Raw genomic sequence first — 20,564 nt, 5'->3', positions numbered from 1 at the left:
TACACAGGACACTACAAAAGAGCTGCGATATTCTATCCTGACAAGTCCACTTCTATTTTGTATCGTACAACACTCAAGGTTCCTTCCCTGAGCTTTTCTTCTATGGTACTCACACCGGTAAGTCCACCTTTCTAAGTAAATCACGGGCCAGTCCTTCACAGTATCATGACAGTGACAAAATACCACTTTGACTCTCCAGCAACACGCTGGTTGGCTTTTCCTAAAGGCTTTACCTATAACAAGCCCTAACTTAGAGGACAGACGAACGTTAATTCCATCTAGTAACATAACTGGGCAATCCCAGGATACGTCGGTCCAATCACTAATGCTTCGTTGGCCACTCAGACAATTTGCTGTCTCCACCGACTTAGCCCACACTTGTTCCCACTGGAGCAAGTCTTGCATTCTAGACTGCCTTGGGTGAACCGACTCTCGTCGACCAATGTACCCCACACATTACTTCTGAGAAGTAAAAATTGTATAATAAGATGGAAACTGAACAGGTGTCAGCCTTCTACCGGGGAACAGAAAATTGAGTCGGGTGCGCTCAACAGAGAGTGTTGTCATCGTCACACGTATGTATACACCATCACACGCATGTATGTATACATCTTTCCAGCATGACATAACCAAATAAATTAAACAAGTGCCCCCAACAGGTCCACAACCGTCTGGAGAACCTGCGACACCTTGTGAGGAGCCTGCAGCAGACTCGGGACATCCAGGAGGCTCTGGTCATCTTCAGCCACGACTTCTGGAACCCCGTCATCAACGCCTTCATCAGGAACGTCACAAACTTCCGAGTGATGCAGATCTTCTTCCCCTTCTCCATACAGCTGCATCCACTCACCTTCCCTGGCAGGGACCCACGGGACTGTGCCTGGAACGTTGAGAGGTAAGGTGACGGAGCGACTATCACATGGAGGGGGATGAAATGGGGGAAATGTGGAAGGAAAACAGGGTAGGGGGTAGGGAAGAGTAAAGGTAATAACGAGGTAGAGAATGGGGAGTGGGAAGGGAAACTATCAGGAGAAAGCGCCAAGCCATTACGACGGTATTGCACTTGGAAGGGATCAGGATAAGGATTTGGGATGGGACGGGGGAAAGGACCGGTGCCTAACCACTTGGACGGTCGGGGATTAAATGCTGACCTCCATTTAATGAATCAAGACCCTTGCTCTTCCGTCCTGCCCAAGTGGTTGGGCAGGATAGAAAGTGGATGGATGACGTAGTGAGTAAAAATACAAGTGGTGAAGGAACAAAGAGGGTGAAGGGAGAAGGATAGGGAAACATAGGGTCGGAAGACAGGAGGTGTAAACAGACGGAGGATGGTGGGAGTGGGGTGGGCAGAGAAACAGAGGATGAAGGGATGAAGATAGAGAGAGATGAGTTAGAGGAAGGAAGTTAACAATACAGAGGAGTGGACGAAGGACGATATGGAGACAAAGGGTGAAGGAAGGAGGATAGGAGGAGAGTGAGACACCATTCTTGTATTGTATAGCTTCTGTTTAGCGTCGTTGTGAGGGCTGCTAATGGGAAAGTTATGAGAAGTTTTGTATCGTGAAATATGTGTTGATGGTATCAGGGGAATGTGCCTCAGCAGCTGCTGGAGACAAAATATATTTCTATAAGACCTAACATAGTATAACAAAACATTTATACATTGGATACTAAAATAACCATATGCGGTTTGTGAGGGATGAGTGACATGTGATAATTGATTGATGAAGATTAAGCCAATGGGCACGGGCACGGGCATGAATAGCCCATACGTGGTAGATTTTTTTTTAAGTAAATGCATACTGGGCGCTGAGGTCGCATTTAATCGTCAGACTGCTATCGCGGGGGAGGATACTGCTTGACAGTATTTATGAGGGTCTCCAACTGCTGGACACCATTTTTGACCAGAACAGTGGCAGTGTTGATGACTTCAGGGTGGTTACTGCAAGATTCAGGGACTCTTAAAGCTCTTCTAAGATCGGTGGTTGCTTCACATTCCAGGAGATAGTGAAGTAATACTTTTTCTGTGACTGTTTGGCAGAAGATGCATTCCTTCTGTCGGAGTTCACCAATCTCCCTACCTTACCTTGAGGCTACCTTGAGGTGCTTCCGGGGCTTAGTGTCCCCGCGGCCCGGTCGTCGACCAGGCCTCCTGGTTGCTGGACTGATCAACCAGGCTGTTAGACGCGGCTGCTCGCAGCCTGACGTATGAGTCACAGCCTGGTTGATCAGGTATCCTTTGGAGGTGCTTATCCAGTTCTCTCTTGAACACTGTGAGGGGTTTGCCAGTTATGCCCCTTATGTGTAGTGGAAGCGTGTTGAACAGTCTCGGGCCTCTGATGTTGATAGAGTTCTCTCTCAGAGTACCTGTTGCCATCTGTAACCTAGACGTGGTCTATATAACCGAACTGCTATTTACCTGAAGATTCCTTTTGGAATATTTAACCTTTCTAACTTAATGGGCTGAAAATAACATATTGCAGAGGGTATCATCCTTCACCCTCTTCTGCTACTCTTTGTTGTAGACGGGCTTTGTTGAGCAGCAGCGCCAGCACTCTCATATTCTGTGTCAACCGATCCGTCAGTGAAGATGTGGGTGGCTCCTGCTACTGCAGTGCTGCTCATTTGTTTTTCTATGATGCTCCTTAGGATTGTTGGATCAGAGGCAGCCTTTTTCATCGGAAGATTTTCAATTACTAGTTTGAAGGTAGGCTCCTCCCACGGTGGAGAACAAATGTAGTTTGAGGGTGGTTGGTCTCCTCCTCTATCAAGAATCATGCTTTTTAATTGTTGTCTGTTTAGCACATTTCCCGCTCTGGCAGCCCAAGATTTCCGTTGTTTTGGCCAAGTTCAACCACCAAGACCTGTCGTACTGAAACTGAATCTGGGGAATTAGTTACCTTACTGATAATCGTTCCTGTTTTTGTGATATTCGTTCTTGAAGAGAGGGCAAACCCGTTTCCAATCTTAGAGTTTCAAGCCTGGTCCACATTGGGGCTCCCAGGGCAGCTCTCATAGCATTGTTTTGGGCAACTTCAACCCTTTTCCACTGTTGTTGTGATAGGCTTGTGAGTTCAGGTGTGGCATAGTCGATCACTGATCTGAGTGCCTGCACATAGTATGTGCGAAGGACTTGCAGATTGGCTCCTCCAGAGAGGAAGGTTAGCGACCTGAGGATTGCCGTCTGGGTCGCAGTTCTCTCTCTTAAGTAAGTGACCTCAGCATTTAAATTTACGTGTGTGTCCAGGATTATTCCTAGATACTGATAAGGTTCCACCCATTCAATAAGTTGACCCTGTACTGAGTTGACCTGTTGATCCTGAGTTGGATGTTGGGCTTCGCTATTTTTATGGGCATGACTTTTGTCTTGGTGGGGTTGAGTTTGATACCAATCTGCTTTGCTTCTTAACTTATGCAGTTTAAGCATGTGGGTGCTAGGCGTGCTGCATCCCTTCCTTTTATGATGATGACAAAGTCGTCCGCGTAGTTTAGCAGCCTGCAGTGTTGTGGGAGTTTCAGCCTCATCATTCTTTCCATTAAACAGTTGAAGAGAAGAGGGCTGAGAATGCCTCCTTGCAGTGTACCATTTTCATTTCTTTTGTATTCAGAGACTGTGCCATGAACTTTCACTCTTGCTTCTCTGTTTATAAGACAGGTTTTGGTCCAGGGAGAGCAGGTTACTTTTGACCTCTTGGTCGATGAGGCAGCAGAGAATAGCTGGGGCGCTAGCCAGTTCAAAAGCTTTCTCGAGGTCCAAGAATATCAGCATTCCTGGTCTGTCATTCAAGTGGGCTAACAGAGTTGTAATACATTCCACGGTGCCAACCCCTCTTCTATAGGCATACATATCATAGTGCAGTTTAGGCATTTTCCTCTCAAGTCAGTTGAGTGCCATTCTGTCAGCCGTCTGTCTCCAAGGCCGTGCAGCCAGCACAGCTTTGGAGAGAGAGTGACATGTGTCAGGAAAGAGTGATATATATTGGTGATGAGTGAGGTGTGAGAAAGATGAGTGAGGTGTGAGAAAGATGAGTGAGGTGTGAGAAAGATGAGTGAGGTGTGAGAAAGATGAGTGAGGTGTGAGAAAGATGAGTGAGGTGTGTGAGGGGGGAGCGATATGTGTGATGGGGAAATGAGGAATGTGAGGGATGAGTGAGGTTTGTGAGGGCTGTGAGAAGCAGCCTCCAACGTTGTATTGACGAGAAGGTTGGAGGCTGCTTCTTAAGCCCAGGTTGCCATGCTGTTGACCATGTCGTGGTGTGGTGGGCTGGGACGCAAGCTTGCGAGTACCAAGCATGCGGGTTCGAATCCTCATCATGGCTTCAAATCTTCCTCGTGGCCTAAGAACTACACTTCTTGGCCTAGTATGCAAGGTCCGATGTGCCTAACAGGCAGAATGATTTTTGTTATTTTCAAATATTTCTTTCCAGATTGGTTCTTTTCTAACAATAATAATATATTATATTTCGAACCTCCGCTATATTGTGAGAGTTAGTGCTCATTGGCTGCTAAAGCTGTTCTATAAGGATTTCACTGTTTTCTTCCCCGTCCTCCGAGTATGAACCTTCATAGGTCTGACACTGATAGTTTTATTTTTTTTTTTTGCTAATTCAGGAGAAAAAGTATTGTGGATTTTTCTTATCTCTTGTATAGCTTTCTGTTCCAATTTAATTTCTACAGTCTGGTATAACTGCTTCGGCTTCTATTCTATTCCTTTCATCTTAAGGATTAAATTACATAGTTTTGTTGTGCATGAGCATTTCTATCATTAGTTTTCTTCTACTGTTGCATTGATTGCATTATATTTCTTAATTAGTTCTCTTTATTATCCTTTGAATAGGATTATATTTGACGCAGACTTTGTACTCCTCGCCAGTCAATTGTTCTATTGTTGAGATTGAGTTTATTGAATATTTCTTTCAGATTGTTAAGGATTTTGAATATATTATGAGCCTTAATAATGGTTTGAACGTTTATGAGTTTGTGATCTGAGTATGAAGTATGAGAGATTGTAACGTCCTTGGATAATATTTTCATTGTTCGTGAAGATCATGTCAAGAGTATTTTCATTCCTAGTGGCCCCTGTTATCTGCTGAATGAGTGAAAAATTATCACAGAGTTTTCTGAACTGTAAATGGTTATTTACGGGTTGATTTCCTTTTGTAATGCTGTAATAATACACATACATACATACATACACACATGCATATATACATACACACACATGCATATACACACACACACACATGCATATATACATACACAGACGATGAGTCACAAAACGTGACTGAAGATATGATGATGAAACCACACAGCAGAAGATGGAAGAGCACCCTGACCACATCCAGGGTGAGTGAGTTCAGTGCCACCACCCACACGCCCACCCTCCCCGAACACATCCACCCACCACACTGCAACCACATTTACCCACACACACCCCACATCAACACACCCATCAACACACCCATCAATACAGATCACATCCACACACACACCCACTCACCCCGATCACACCCACCCACACACACCACATCCACCCAAACACACCACACCCACCCACACACACTACACCCACCCACACACACCACACCCACCCACACACACCCTCCCACGGATGGATCACATCCACCCACACACACCACACCCACCCACACACACCACACCCACCCACACACACCCTCCCACGGATGGATCACATCCACCCACACACACCACACCCACCCACACACACCACACCCACCCACACACACCCTCCCACGGATGGATCACATCCACCCACACACACAACATCCACCCACACACACCACACCCACCCACACAAACCACACCCACCCACACACACCACATCCACTCACACACACCACATCCACCCAGCTGCTGTCCGAAGTAAACATGTTGCATCTCCGACAGACGCGAGGAGCTCCAGTGCCTGAACCGTGTGTGGCCGGACTCCTACGGTCACTACCGCGAGGCCTCCTTCACGCAGATCAAGCATCACTGGTGGTGGAAGATACACAGGTGAGACAGTTCTCACTTGTTCTGATTGAGAATCAGGACTGTTCTCACTTTGCTCTGATTCACCTAATGAACTTTGTCTCACTAAGTCACTCAAAGTACTTCAATAACTCCATTAAATAATTTATGTCTTAAACCTCTGTATCAGTGCCTCACTCCTAACTCATCCTACATCATTTCCACCGGCACTGATACAAATAATGGGTTTGTTCCCATTTCCAGCCAAAATATCATTCAAGTTGTTTCCAATATCACCAGTTCCTGGTCCTGGATAGCATATCCTTAACCTGTTATCTCTGATATTAACCTGATATTAACTTATCTCTGGCACAACATGCTCTATTCAAATACCTCACCTGGGACTCTCCCACAACCAAAATTTGCTTAGCAACTTCCTTTACTTTGTGAGCAGCTTGAAAGACCTGCGCTCCCTTCGTTGCCTTGCGGTTCGAGTGAACTGCAGTCTCCCTACAGCACTCGTCTTCCAGCACGGCGAATGAGTTGGAGATCTGTAGGACAGCTGTAGGCGGCGTTGTCAGAGTCGTCTTAAGATCCTTGTCCTTTGAGACATTCCAAGACAAAGACTTTCTGATGCTGCTCTCCTCCTTTGCTTCCTCTTGACGTTGTTTCGTCTGCCTTAGCTCCTGCCGCAGGGAATCCAGATCTGTCCTCAGAGCTCCAAAAAGCTCCCTCACTAGCACCAGTTCCCTCGCCATCCCTTCCATTATTAACACCAAGACACAATCGGAGCTCCCTGTAAATTCTCCCTTTCTAAAGAAAGTAAATTAAGCTTTGTCAATCTCTCTTCATATGACAGGTTTCTAATTTGGGGGATTAACTTTGTCATCCTACGCTGGACGCATTCTAGAATTTATATCACTTCTATAGTATGGCGACCAAAACTGAACTGCAGAATCTAAATGGGGCCTAACCAGAGCAAGATATAGCTGAAGAACAACACCAGGTGTTTTATTACAAACGCTTCGATAAATAAATCCCAGTGTCCTATTTGCTTTATAACGAACATTAAACATTGATTTTTTGTTTTAAATTCCTACTAATCATAACTCCCAGATCCCTTTCGCAATTTGACTTCGCAATCTCAACACCATCTAGCTCATATCTTGTAACTCTATCATCCACACTTGGCTTCTAACCTCAAAATCTTACCTTTGTCAGCATTAAACTTCATCTGCTAATATTTTTGACCATTTCAAAACCCTTTTTAGATCGTCTTGTAGTGATAGTGAGTATTTTGCTGTGTTTATCTCCCTCCCGATTTTTGTATCATCGGTAAATTTACAAATATTGCTGCTCAAATCTGAATCTAAATCATTTATATATATTATGAATAAAAGAGGCCCAAGACAGAGCCTTTAGGCACTCCACTTACAACACTTTCCCACTCTGACTTAACTCCATTTATACTAACTCTTTGTTTCCTTTGGTATAGCCATGCCCTAATCCAACTTAATATAGTACCCCCAATACCGTGAGCCTCTAACTTTTTAATCAATCTTACATGTGGCACTGTATCAAAAGCTTTACTAAAGTCAAGGTACACAACATCACAAACCTTACCACTATCAACTTCCTCAACTATGCAGGATTAAAATGATAGAAAATTTGTTAAACATGTACAGCCATTAGTAAAACCATGTTGTAAATCATTTATTAAGCTATGTTTTTCAAGATGAAGACGAATGGCTTTTGCATTTATCGATTCGAGCAACAATAGACGTTAAGTACTGCGCAGAGTGCCCTAAGGAGCTCTGAGAGTTGTGCTATTTCTTTTTTAATTAGGATATATTTTATTTTTTATAATGTTTTCATCATTCTTTGTGTTTTGAAGTGAAAATGGTTGAGTTTGGAAACATTTTGACATTAACTTTACCTGAGCATTTATAAAAACAACAAAAATATGTCCTTGACAATTGCTCTATGAAGTTTTTGGCGAAATCAGGTGAGCAGTGCAATGGTTAAGCTCACTGGCCGATAGAGGCAAGTGATCTATTTTCTTTCTTGACAATTTATACCACATTAGCAATCTTCCACTACTCTGGCACTATGCCTGACTCTAATGATTTATTAAATATGGTAGACAGTGGCTCGCAAAGCTTCTCTTTGCATTCTTTAAGCACCCTGGCAAACATCTCATCTGGCCCTGGGGATTTGTTTGGCTTGAGTTTCACTATTTGTTTAATAACATCCTCCCTGGTAACTGCTAAACTAGTCAATCTGTCCTCTTCCCCACCAACATAGACTTGTTTGGCTTAAGGCATAATGTTAAGTTCTTCTTTAGTAAACACAGAGATAAAATATTTATTAAAAACACTACTCATTTCATCGTCATTATCAGTTATCTGACCTGTCTTAGTTTTTAAGGGACCTATCCTTTCCCTAATCTTTGTTCGATATAATTGAAAAACCCTTTAGGATTTGCCTTTGCTTGCCCTGCTATGCGAACTTCATAGTTTCATTTGCCCCTCTTATCTTTTTTTTTTTTAACATTTCTAACCAGTTGAACGAATTCTTGTTCTAAATTGACTTCCCCATTCTTAATCCTTTTGTACCAAAACCTCTTTCTACCTATAAGGTTCTTCAGATACTTTGTTATCCATTTCGGGTCATTATTATTCAAGCTATTCAAGTTGTATTGTATACTACGTTTCTTTGGTTAGCTTAGAATATTTTTAAATAAGCTATATTTTTACTTATTTAAAGACAGAGACAGACAGGAAGATGCAAACAGAAAAAGAGATTGATAGGTGAACAGATAGATGAGAAGATAGATGGATTGATGAAAAGACTGAAAGATAGATGAATGGATAGACAGATAGATGAATGGATTGATTGGTACTCTGTTGAATAGATGAATTAATTGATGGGTAGATAGATGAATAAATAGGTCGATAGATGGATGGATTGAGCGAAAATAGATGTATAGATGGATGACATGTTGCAAAAATAGATGGATGAATGGACTGAGTGAAAATGGATTAAGTAAAAATGGATGAATAGATTGATAGATTAATACATAGATAGAAAGTTGGATTGATAGACAGATACATGGATAGTTAGATAACTAGGTGGAAAAATAGATTGATGGATGGATATATGGCCTGATAGATGGACGGTTGGATATAGACCTGATAGCTGGAAGGATGGATAGGTAAGTAGATAGATAGAAGGGTAGACAGACGTGTCAAAAATTTTGACACCAAATTACTAACGCCTGGCATACCGAGCAAAAACGGTTATGACAGAAACAAACTAACTTTACTAATTTACTAACTCTATCTCAGAGAATGGATTTCGTGACCGTTCAAAGAAAATGGGATGTTTACCACGTCATCAAATATTCATTCAGGTATAACACGCATCTTTAAATCTCGAAGCCTGGAGATTAAATATGATAAAAAAGTGTTCTCCAGGACTGAATTTATTTAAATAACCAACAAATACATAGTCTTCCTTCCTAAGTCGATAATGATGAACTAGGGACCGGCGTGAAGCGAGTATCTCACGCCGGGATGGAACATACAACATTAACAAAACATCAACAGTGCCTCGCTTGGAGTACTCATGAAGCTCCACAATTATTTCTCTACTGATGCAGTGTTACGGGATGAACAAATCTCCCATCATCAGCACGATCTTCGTCAACAATAAGGGAAGTGCTCTGTACCCGATAACCCATTAAATCTAGTTATTTCTGGCCAGTAATATAGATTAGAGTAGACTGGTGAGGACACGAAGCGAGCCACCTGACAGGGTAAATATTCAGCCCGTCCTCCAAAAATGTAAGAAGACAAATAATTGCAAATATTTACTATTCATAGCAGTTAGGAATTGTACTTATTTTCACTTAGTATTAAATCGTACTGTCAAATATATTGTGAATATTTGAGTTTACCTGAAAAACTGAATAGAAAACCACAACCTCACCTAACCGTCTTAGTTTTTGAAGATAATAATTTTATTGCTTCTTAATTACAATTAGTACTTAACCTATAACTATATTAATATTACAGTTTTATAAAACTAATAAAACAAAACTAAAATCTATATAAATAAAAATGGAAATGTTCGTTTGTTCAAAATCGCTAATCTCCGAAAGTTCTTCACCGATTGCTTTGAAATTTTCACACAACGTTCCATTCGCATCCAGCCAGGTTTTTATATGCATACTATATAGATGTCACGTCTATGACGGTAAAAAAAAACATGCTTTTTCTGAAAAACTGTGTTTTTCCATGTGAGGAAAATCTTTGAAACCTCTTTACCGATTGCTTTGAAATTTTGACACAACACTGCATTCGAATCGGCGCGTCTTTTTATATACCTACTCCATAGATGACACCCCTGTGACAGGTAAAAACATAGGTTTTTGAAAAACAGCGCCATCTGTTGCACATAATGGCAACATGCATGCTATACTAAATATGTCACAAATTCCATTTCAATGTTTCAGATTGCATTGATAAGTTTTATTTTCATAGATTTCGATATTTTTTATTTTTTTATTGAATTATTTTGTGTGACATTCAGTTGGAATTGAGCTGTGTTGTTTAACATACCATTCATTTCGTAAGTAAGTAAGTAATTATCAAAAGAAGGCACCAAACCAGGAAGGCTATGTAGCACCATCAAAGACGCAAAATAATCAGAGGGCGCTAAATATCACCAAGGATGCCAATACGAGAACAAAAACGCATAAGGCGAACGATATCAAAAGTATCCGAGTCACCAAGAATTCTATCGAGGGACAGGTGACCGCGAGGGGCGGTTGGAAAGCAAGACATACGCTCGTCCTGGAAGTCAGGACATTCAAGAAGGACATGCACGACCGTAAGAGGGACAATGCAACTAGGACAATAAGGAGCAGGGCGGCGCTCCATCAAGTGACCATGGGTTAAGCGAGTATGGCCAATACGCAACCTCGCCAGAGCTGTTTCCCACCGCCGGTTACGGTGGAAGGAGGACTGCCACGAGGAAACACAACATTTAAGAGTACGTAGCTTGTTACCAGTAACAGACAACCAAGAAGCCTGCCAACGGGTAAGGACTGAGGAATGGATAACCGGGTAAAAGTCGGAATACGGAATGCCCTTACGAGAGATGGGACAAGAGCGGACAGCTTCCTTGGCGGCAGCATCCGCATGCTCATTTAAAGACACACCAATATGGCTGGGAACCCAACAAAACTCAACCGACTTAAATTTACTATGAACGAGAAACAGCCAATGCTGGATCTCGACAACCACTGGATGAACTGGATTAAAGGACCCGAGAGCCATGAGGGCACTACGAGAGTCAACAACAACTACAAAGGAAGACTGACAACGAGAAAGTAGGAGACGAAGAGCATAGAGAATAGCATAAAGTTCCGCTGTAAAGATGCTAGTCTCCGGAGGCAAGCGACACATATAAGTGCGATCAGGAAAAACAACAGAGTAGCCAACACCGTCCGCTGACTTAGACCCATCGGTGAAGACAGAAACGGAGCGGGAGTGAGAAGAAAAGTGCTCGAGGAAAAGGCGTTTTAGAACCGTAGGAGGGGTAAAAGCTTTAGTGATACGGGTCAAGGATGTACAAAACCGCGGAAGAGGGACCCTCCACGGGGGCAAAGAAGGAACAACACGAGGAGAAACATCAGAAATACGAACGGAAAGAGAATCCTGCAGGCGAGATAACCGGACAGAAAGAGGGAGGTGGTGAAGAGGAACAGGAACCGCAGGAGGGGTAAAAGTTAAAGCACGACAGAGGCGAGAGGAAGGATGTTGCAAGGACCGCGCAAGATAGCGAAGACAGTAGCGATCACGGCGGTCCTGGAGAGACAGGAAGCCAGTGTCAACATACAAGCTAAGGACGGGAGTCGAACGAAAGGCACCAGAACTGAGGCGCAACCCAGTATGGTGCAAAGCATCAAGACGGCGAAGAGTAGAAGGAGAAGCAGACGAGTAAGCAGGGCAACCATAATCGAGCTTAGACAGGACGAGAGAGGAATGTAAAGCAAGGAGAGTGCGCCTATCTGCCCCCCAAGAAGTATGGGACAAGACCCGAAGGAGGGTAAGGGCCTTAGAGCACTCAACACGGAGGTAAGAGATATGGGGAGACCAAGACAAACGAGTGTCAAGGAATAACCCCAAAAGCTTCGCGGAATCTTTGTATTCAAGGGGATGACCATAAAGTGACAAAGAGGGACGAAGAACAACCCGTTTCCGCGTAAATGTCATGGCACAAGTCTTAGAAGTAGAGAACTTGAAGCCATGATCAGTGGCCCAAGACGACACGGCATCAATTGCAAGTTGAAGCCGGCGTTGAAGGAGAGGCGAATCATCACCCTGACAACAAAGGGTAAGATCATCGACATAGAGAGCGGAGAAGACACCAGAAGGAAGAGAGGAAAGAAGACCATTGAGGGCAACCAGAAAAAGAGTAGTGCTCAGAACACTACCCTGGGGCACACCTTCGTATTGCTGAAAAGAGGGAGAGAGAGCGGTACCAAGGCGCACCCGAAAGGAACGACGAGAGAGGAAGCTGCGGAGAAAGAGAGGGAGATGACCACGAAGGCCAAAAGAATGAAGTTGAGATAGGATATCATAACGCCAAGTGGTGTCGTAAGCCTTTTCCAGGTCAAAAAGGACGGCAACAACGGAGGTCTTCGCAGCAAAAGCAGTACGAATATAGACCTCCAAGTTCATCAGGACATCTGTCGTGCTGCGGCACTTGCGGAAACCAAATTGAGAAGGGGAAAGGAGGTGATGGTGTTCCAGGAACCACATCAGACGAACGTTAACCATACGTTCAAAGAGTTTGCAGACACAACTTGTGAGAGCAATAGGGCGAAAGTCCTTAGGGGAAGTACCCAGAGACCCCGGTTTGCGAACAGGGAGGACAACGGCATCGAGCCAGTCCTCAGGGACTGACGACGACTCCCAGATCCGATTATACAGACTCAGTAAATACTGAGACGTGCTCGGAGGGAGATGGCGAAGCATCTCATAATGAATACCATCGGAGCCCGCCGCCGTAGAACCGCAGAGGGCCAGGGCAGAACGAAGTTCAGAGAGAGAGAAGGGATCATTATAGGGAAGCTGAAGATGAGTGCAGAAATCTAAAGGACGAGACTCAAGGACAGGTTTACGAAGAAGGAAAGATTGGGGAAGATGAAGACCAGAGCTAACAGAAGAAAAGTGGGAACCCAGTTCGGAAGCGACCTGCAACGGGTCCGCCACAAGAGTATCATGGAGGTGAAGGACCGGTGAAACATCGGGAACGAACTTACCCGCTATCTTGCGGATACGCTTCCAGATCTGGGCCAGAGGGGTTTCGGACGTAATTGTTGAGACATAAGATGCCCAACATTCACGTTTAGCCGAACGGATGGCCCTACGGGCCACCGCACTCGCTTTCCGAAAGAAAAGAAAAGAATCAGTCGTCTGCCTACGGCGGTGCCTCTTCCAGGCTGCACGCTTACAGCGGACAGCCCGAGCACAGTCCGCATTCCACCAGGGAACGCACTTCCGTGGACCCCGAGAGGAAGAGCGAGGAATAGAGCGGAGGGCAGCGTTGAAGACAGTGTCATGAAAAAGGAGGAGAGCGCGAGAGAGAGGCAGAAGGGAGAGGTCAGAGAGAGCAGCACTGAGGGTAAATAGGGTCCAGTCTGCCTTAACAAACTGCCACCTAGGGAAAGAGAGGGAAGGGCGAAAAGAGAAAAAGGAAACAAGGATGGGGAAATGATCACTTCCATGGAGGTCATCAAGAACCTGCCACGTGAAATCTAAGTAAAGAGAAGAAGAGCAGAGAGAAAGATCAAGACAAGAAAGGGTGCGAGTCCGAGAGTCCAAATGAGTGGGCTCACCAGAATTCAGAAGAGACAGGGAAGAAGATAGGAGAAATGGCGCAAGGAGGCGACCCCGGGTATTCGTCAGAACGTCACCCCAAAGAGAATGACGACAATTGAAGTCACCCAGCAGGAGCACAGGCTCCGGCAAGGAGTCTAGGAGGTGTTTCAAATCAGGAAGAGAGAGCGGGACACTCGGGGGGAGATAAATGGAACAAACTGTGTACCATTTCCCCACAAAGACACGAGCAGCAGAACAATGGAGAGGCGAAGGAAAAAGTAAAGGAACAAAGGGAACATCTGCACGAATCAAGAGAGCAGAAGAATTAGAAGCCCCAGCAATGGCTGGGGGGGGGGAGAGAAAGGAATAGCCACGAAAACGACCAGGACGAGCACCAAGCATTGGCTCCTGGAGACAGACACAAAGGGGCGAAAACCGCGAAATCAGAAGTTGGAGTTCGAGGAAATTGGCGTAATAACCTCGAACGTTCCATTGAAGAATGGACAACGACGAGAAGAGAAAGGACAAAAACAGAGAACAAGGAAGAAACAAAGGTGAAAGAGCAACAGAGCACGTTAAAGAATATCAGGGTCGGGATCAGGGTCAGCAAAGTCAGGGTTAGGGGGCATGGGTAAACTGAGCAAAGACGGAGGGAAGGAAAGGGGAGAACAGATCAGAGGTGGGCGGGCGGGGTCCAGAGGAGGAGGAGGAAGAGGAGGAGACAACGGAGAGGAGCAGTCAAGGACAGCAGTAGGAAGAGGGGGAGTAGAAAGAGGGGAGCGCACCCCAGCAAGAGCAGCAACCGAAAGGGAAGCAGGGGCCAAAGAAACCTCCATAGCAGGAACAGGGGGCGCAACCACTGAAACGGGAGGGGAAGGAGCAACAGAGCCAGAAGTAGGAGCTAAGGAAGAAAGCGAAGCCTTCTTACCCGCCGGGGAAGAGGAAGGAGAGGAGCCAGGCTTACGCTTCTGACTTAAAGAGACAGGTGTCCCAGCAACTACGTACCGGGCAACGGATTCCAGTGTCTCAACAGGAGAAGCCGAGCGAGAGCACACACGACGGCCGTTAGGAGAGCGATGGACATCCGCCTGCACCGACAGGCGGCGGGGAGAGCTGATAGATGGAGGAAGAGGATGGGAAGGAGGATCGGAGGGGGACGAGGAAGAAGACACAGGAGACATGACAGACCGGGTTGAAAGAAGGGGAACCCCAGACAGAGGACCAGGAGGGGGACCCCTCGGGAAAGAACTCAAAGGAACAGAGGAGGGGGCAGTGGGCGTATCAGGGTCCAAGGCCCGGAAACGGTTGAGAGTCTGAGGAAGGGGGGAAGGACGAGGAGAGGAAGAGCGCAACACGCGAGCATAAGAGATGTTAGTATAAGGCGGGAGCCGGCGAACCTGGCGCCTCGCCTCAGGAAAAGACAAACGCTCCCGGTGCTTCAGGTTAAGGACGGCCGCCTCAAGCTTGTAATGGACACAGGCACGGGAGAACGTAGGATGGGCCTCACCGCAGTTGAGGCAGCGAGCTTGGGGAGAAGTGCACTCCGACTTAGAGTGACCTTCACTCCCACACAAAGGACAGAGAGAGACAGTCCCAGAGCAGCGGAGGGCACCATGCCCAAACCTCCAGCACTTATTACAAAGTCGAGGAGAAGGAATATACTCCTGGACAGAGCACCTAGCACCAGCAAGAATGACAGAGGATGGAAGGGTCCTACCATCAAAGGTGATCTTCACAACGCGAAGGGGTTGACGGCGACGACCACGAGGGGGACGAGTAAACGAGTCAACCTGGAGGACAGAATGGCCTTGGGCATCAAGGATATGCCGAATATCATCGTGGCAATCCTGCAGATTCCGAACACCGGTTGCAACATGGGGTGGGAGGAGAATAGTGCCAACACTGGAATTCATCTGAACGTTCTTGGAGACCCGAACAGGGATCTCGCCAAGGCAAGATAAGGCAGCCAAGCGGGAAGCCGCATCCTGAGAAGGAGCAGCAACGACACGTGTACCGAGACGAGTGGGGTTGAAAGTAACACACGCATCCACGGAATCTACAAGATGCCGACGGAGAGAGAAATCGTCAGGAGGCGCAGAGTCAAGAGGGAGGAGATCAAAGTATTTGGCCCATGAAGCAGGACCAAACAAGGCCTGATACGCATCAGCACGGGAAGGAATCGAGCGAGTGCGGTTGGGGCGCGAACGGCGTTGAGAACCCCTAGAGAGAGAGGGGTCAAAAGGCGCAGTAGTCACAACGAAAGACTTAGCCACACCAGGGGACGAAGTGGTCACCACCAGGGGCTGGAGGCTCGACCCAACCTCAGAGGATGGAGGGGAGCTGGGGGAAGAAGTCAGGACGGTCAAAGGAGGAGCAAGGTCGGGGCCCAACGCAGCGGGAGCTACAGAGCCTGGTCTTCCAATACAGGCCGACTCGGGGGCTTGGTCGCCCACCCCACGAGCCTGAGAGGGTACAACGGAAACATTCAACGACATAGAGACGAAAAGTGACAAATTCATCCACGAATGTGCCCCCATACCCACCATGGAGCCACAATTAGAGGCAGGACACCCAACAGGAAGCTATCGCCGATCATGCCGGGGCCCCCTAGGGGTGCGTCGTGAGTATACGCCCCACAAACGCCACCTTAAGAACCGTCAGTCCGTCGAGATCGGGTTCAGCGACGAAAGGGGGATTGACAATAAAAGGTTCCCCTCGCTCGAGACGTCGGGTACTACAGTTCTACGGGTGCAAGAGTATGCCTCCTCAAGCACCCGGGCGTCAAAATAGAAGAAGTCCAAAGAAATAATCCAAAACAAGCAAAAGGTCGGCAGGAAACGACAAGCAGATAGGAGAAGAGGGGGGAGAAAAACGAAACATAAGGAAAAGGAAAAGCGATCCGGCACAATTGGAGAAGACAGCAGCAGGAGTGCAAGGCCAGAAAAGGACAGAGGACTGCCCAACGGAACATCACACTCCGGCAGCCGTCCACCAAGCCCCCTCACGACGCCAACGGGCCGGAAGGGGAGGGGGATTCATTTCGTAAGTATAAGTATAGATGACACACCTGTGACCAGTAAAAACTATGCTTTTCTTGAAAAACAGCGCCATCTCTTCTTGAGGTTATCTTGAGATGATTTCGGAGCTTTAGTGTCCCCGCGGCCCGGTCCTCGACCAGGCCTCCACCCCCAGGAAGCAGCCCGTGACAGCTGACTAACTCCCAGGTACCTATTTACTGCTAGGTAACAGGGGCATTCAGGGTGAAAGAAACTTTGCCCATTTGTTTCTTTGTTTGAACCATTTGAACCATTTCAGTGTTTCTGATTGCATTGATAAATTGAATTTTCATAGATTTTGATTTATTTTAATTTTGATTTAATTATTTTGTATGAATTGCGTTGGAATTGAGCTGTGTTGTTTACCATATTGTTCATTTCGTGAGTATAGATTATTTTTGTTATTTTTTCCTATTTTCATTTCATTTTTAACAGTTTTTCTTAAATATCAGTGATGGGAACATCAGATCACTTGATGTTCCCAATTTTCTGATGACAACAACAAACCATTTGGGAAAGCATCGGACGAGGGAGTGGGGAATGGTGGGGGTGATGAGGGGACGGGGAAGTTTGGGATAGTGGGGACAAGGGGATGGCGAATGGAGAATGGCGAGGAGGACAAAGTGACAGGGAAGTGGGGCATGGTGGAAAGGAAGAGGAGATGGTGGAGTGGGGAATGGTGGGGAGGACGAGGGGACGGTGGAGTGGGGAATGGTTGAGAGGCCGAAAAGACGGGTGAAGGGGGAATGGTGAGGAGGACTGGGAGACAGGGAAGGTTGCTGTGACTCAGCAAATGCACACGCGTTGCTGAGCCACAGCAACGCGTGGCCGGGTACTGCTAGTCTATAGAAATAAAAATGGAAATGTTCGTTTGTTCAAAATCGCTAATCTCAGAAAGTTCTTCACCCATTGCCTTGAAATTTTCACACAACGTTCCATTCGCATCCGAGCGGGTTTTTATATACATATTATATAGATGTCACGTCTGTGACAGGAAAAAACGTGATTTTTTTAATAGTTGTGTTTTTCAAGTGAGGGAAATCTTTGAAACCTCTTTACCGATTGCTTTGAAATCTTGACACAACATTGCATTTGAATAGGCAAGTGTTTTTATATACCTACTATATACATGCCTCACCTGTACCAGGAAAAACATGCTTTTTTGAAAAACAAAGCCATCTGTATGACGTATGAGCAACACACGCTGTAATCTCTAAAGGTTCTTCACCAATTGCTTTCAAATTTTGACACGACGTTCCTTTTGAAGACATGTGTGTTTTGATATACCTACTATTTAGATGCCACAACTGTGACAGGTAAAAACATGCATTTTTTGAAAAACAGCGCCATCTGTTGCACGTAAGAGCAACATACAATATACAAGATATGTTATGATTCAATTTCAATGTTTTCGATTGCATTGATATATTGAATTTTCGAAGATTTTAATTTATTTTCATTTTGATTTAATTATTTTGTGTGACATTGCGTTGGAATTGAGCTGCGTTGTTTACCATACCGTTCATTTTGTGGGTATCGCTAATTTGATTCTTTATTCATTTTTTCATTCAGTTTTTTTAAATGGTCTTCTTATTTTTCAGTGCAATTAATGGTGAAATTAAGGTGTGTCGATTCATTGGCGTTTGAATTGAAATATTTCGTAAGTATTTTTTGTTTTTGTTTTGAAAACAAGAAAATGGACAACACGTTTATTTCACAGCTGCAAGTGTGCAACAAACAGCTATGAATCCACCGGCTACAACAACGTTAACTGCTTTCTTCACGTTATGTCAAAACGACGCGTTTGCGAAAACATTGCTGTATTCGGAAGTGCCTACGTATTACACATGGAATGCCAGTAGAAAATCATTTGAACGACGTAAACGAGGAGAGCGAGTCGACAGACAACCTGGCACATTCAAACGAACTACGATAGGCAGACTGTACACCGTGCATTCCAATCAAGATGAATGCTTCTTTTTTTGCAAGCTGTTGGTAAATGTCCCCGGTCCAACGTCTTTCCAGCAATTGAGATTTGTCAGCAGCGTAACACATGCCACTTTCCGTAGTGCATGACAAGCTCTGAATTTATTGGAGAACGACCAATACTGGGATGTATGCATTAATGACGCGTCCAACACGTCACATCCAAAACGTCACATCCAAATCAAATTCGTGCATTGTTTGCAGTCATATTGACCACCGGGTCTCCTTCATCTCCAACATAGTATGGGAGAAACACAAATCATACATTGCTGAAGATATTGCCCGTCGAATAAGCAAGGAAAATTCAAATATGAACATGAATTTCAGAGCAGAAATCTACAACGAAGCGTTGATAATGATTGAAGATTTGTGCTTAGAAATTGCGAACAAAGTTCTCAATCAATTGGGAATGCCATCACCGAATCGATCTGCTGCTGCTTCGTTCAATGTAGAATTGCGTCGTGAACAAAATTACAACACGGGTGATCTGTTGTCGTATGTGCAATCAAATATTATTAAACTAATGCTTGAGCGAAAAGCCATTTACAATCAAATAATTCAAACTGTCAATAACGGGTTAGGAGAAATCTTCTAAGATGCGTCAAGAGGAGCTGTAAAACCTTTCTAATAAGATTGATTTTGACAGCATTTCGATCCCAAAATGGCATAACCTTAGGTCTTGCATCGTTCGTAATAGCTGGGACATTGCTACCAGGTGGAAGAACTGCTACTTCGGCTTTGAAATTGCCATTGAACATGCAGTTCATTGAAACTCCCACGTGCAACATTTCCAAAGCATCCGGCATGGGAAAAGTATTGCAGAAATGTAAACTTATTGTTTGGGATGAATGCACAATGACCCACAAAAAATTGCTCGAGGCTCTTGATCGATCATTGCAAGATTTGTGTGGAAGCATCAGACCATTTGGGAACGCATTAATATTGCTTGCAGGAGATTTCATGCAAACATTATCTGTAATTCCTCGATCGACACCAGTGGACGAAATAAATGCTTGCCTGAAATACTTTACTCTGTTGCACCATGTAAAGATGTTAAAATTAACTACAAATATGCGCGTCCAACTGGAAAACGACTCATCAGCTGAGATATTCTCACACCAATTTTTGGAAACTGGGAACGGAAACGTGGCTGTCACATACAAGTCCGTCGACACTGTGGTGGAAGAAGATGAAGCGATTAATTATCCAACAATTTTTTAATTCACTTGATCTGCCAGGGATACCACCGCACGAACTACAATTAAAAATCGGCATGCCAATTATCATGTTACGAAATATCAACCAGCCAAAGCTTATCAACGGCACGCGGCTTACAGTAAAAAATTATTCAGCAACGTCGTAGAAGCAACAATCATGACAGAACCTTTCAAAGGTAAAGATGTCCTCATTCCTCACATTCCTATGATTCCAACAGATTTGCCATTTCAATTTAAGAGATTGTAATTCCCAATTCGATTGGCGTTTGCAATCACCATCAACAAATCTCAGGGCCAATCTTTAGAACTGTGCGGTTTAGATCTAGACACGGATTGCTTCTCACATGGACAATTGTATGTTACGTGTTCTAGAGTCGACAATTAGATAATCTCTATATCTTCACAGACAATGGAACAAGAAAAAATATTGTATACCCACAAGC

General features: G+C 44.9%; 1 protein-coding gene across 1 annotated transcript in view; it reads left to right on the top strand.

Annotated features, from left to right (window-relative positions):
- LOC123759722 (alpha-1,6-mannosyl-glycoprotein 2-beta-N-acetylglucosaminyltransferase) overlaps positions 1-20,564 on the top strand; it is a 318,171-nt gene that overhangs the window by 281,262 nt on the left and 16,345 nt on the right. Inside the window, exons 4-5 of the mRNA XM_069317574.1 lie at positions 660-895; positions 5,908-6,015. Of these exons, the coding sequence (XP_069173675.1) occupies positions 660-895; positions 5,908-6,015 (344 nt within the window). The remainder of the gene's footprint in view (positions 1-659; positions 896-5,907; positions 6,016-20,564) is intronic.

This window comes from Procambarus clarkii, chromosome 8 (genome assembly GCF_040958095.1).
Source record: "Procambarus clarkii isolate CNS0578487 chromosome 8, FALCON_Pclarkii_2.0, whole genome shotgun sequence".
NCBI lineage: Eukaryota > Metazoa > Arthropoda > Malacostraca > Decapoda > Cambaridae > Procambarus > Procambarus clarkii.
The sequence above is the reverse complement of the archived record's forward strand: the minus strand, read 5'-3'. Positions and strand labels throughout refer to the sequence as shown.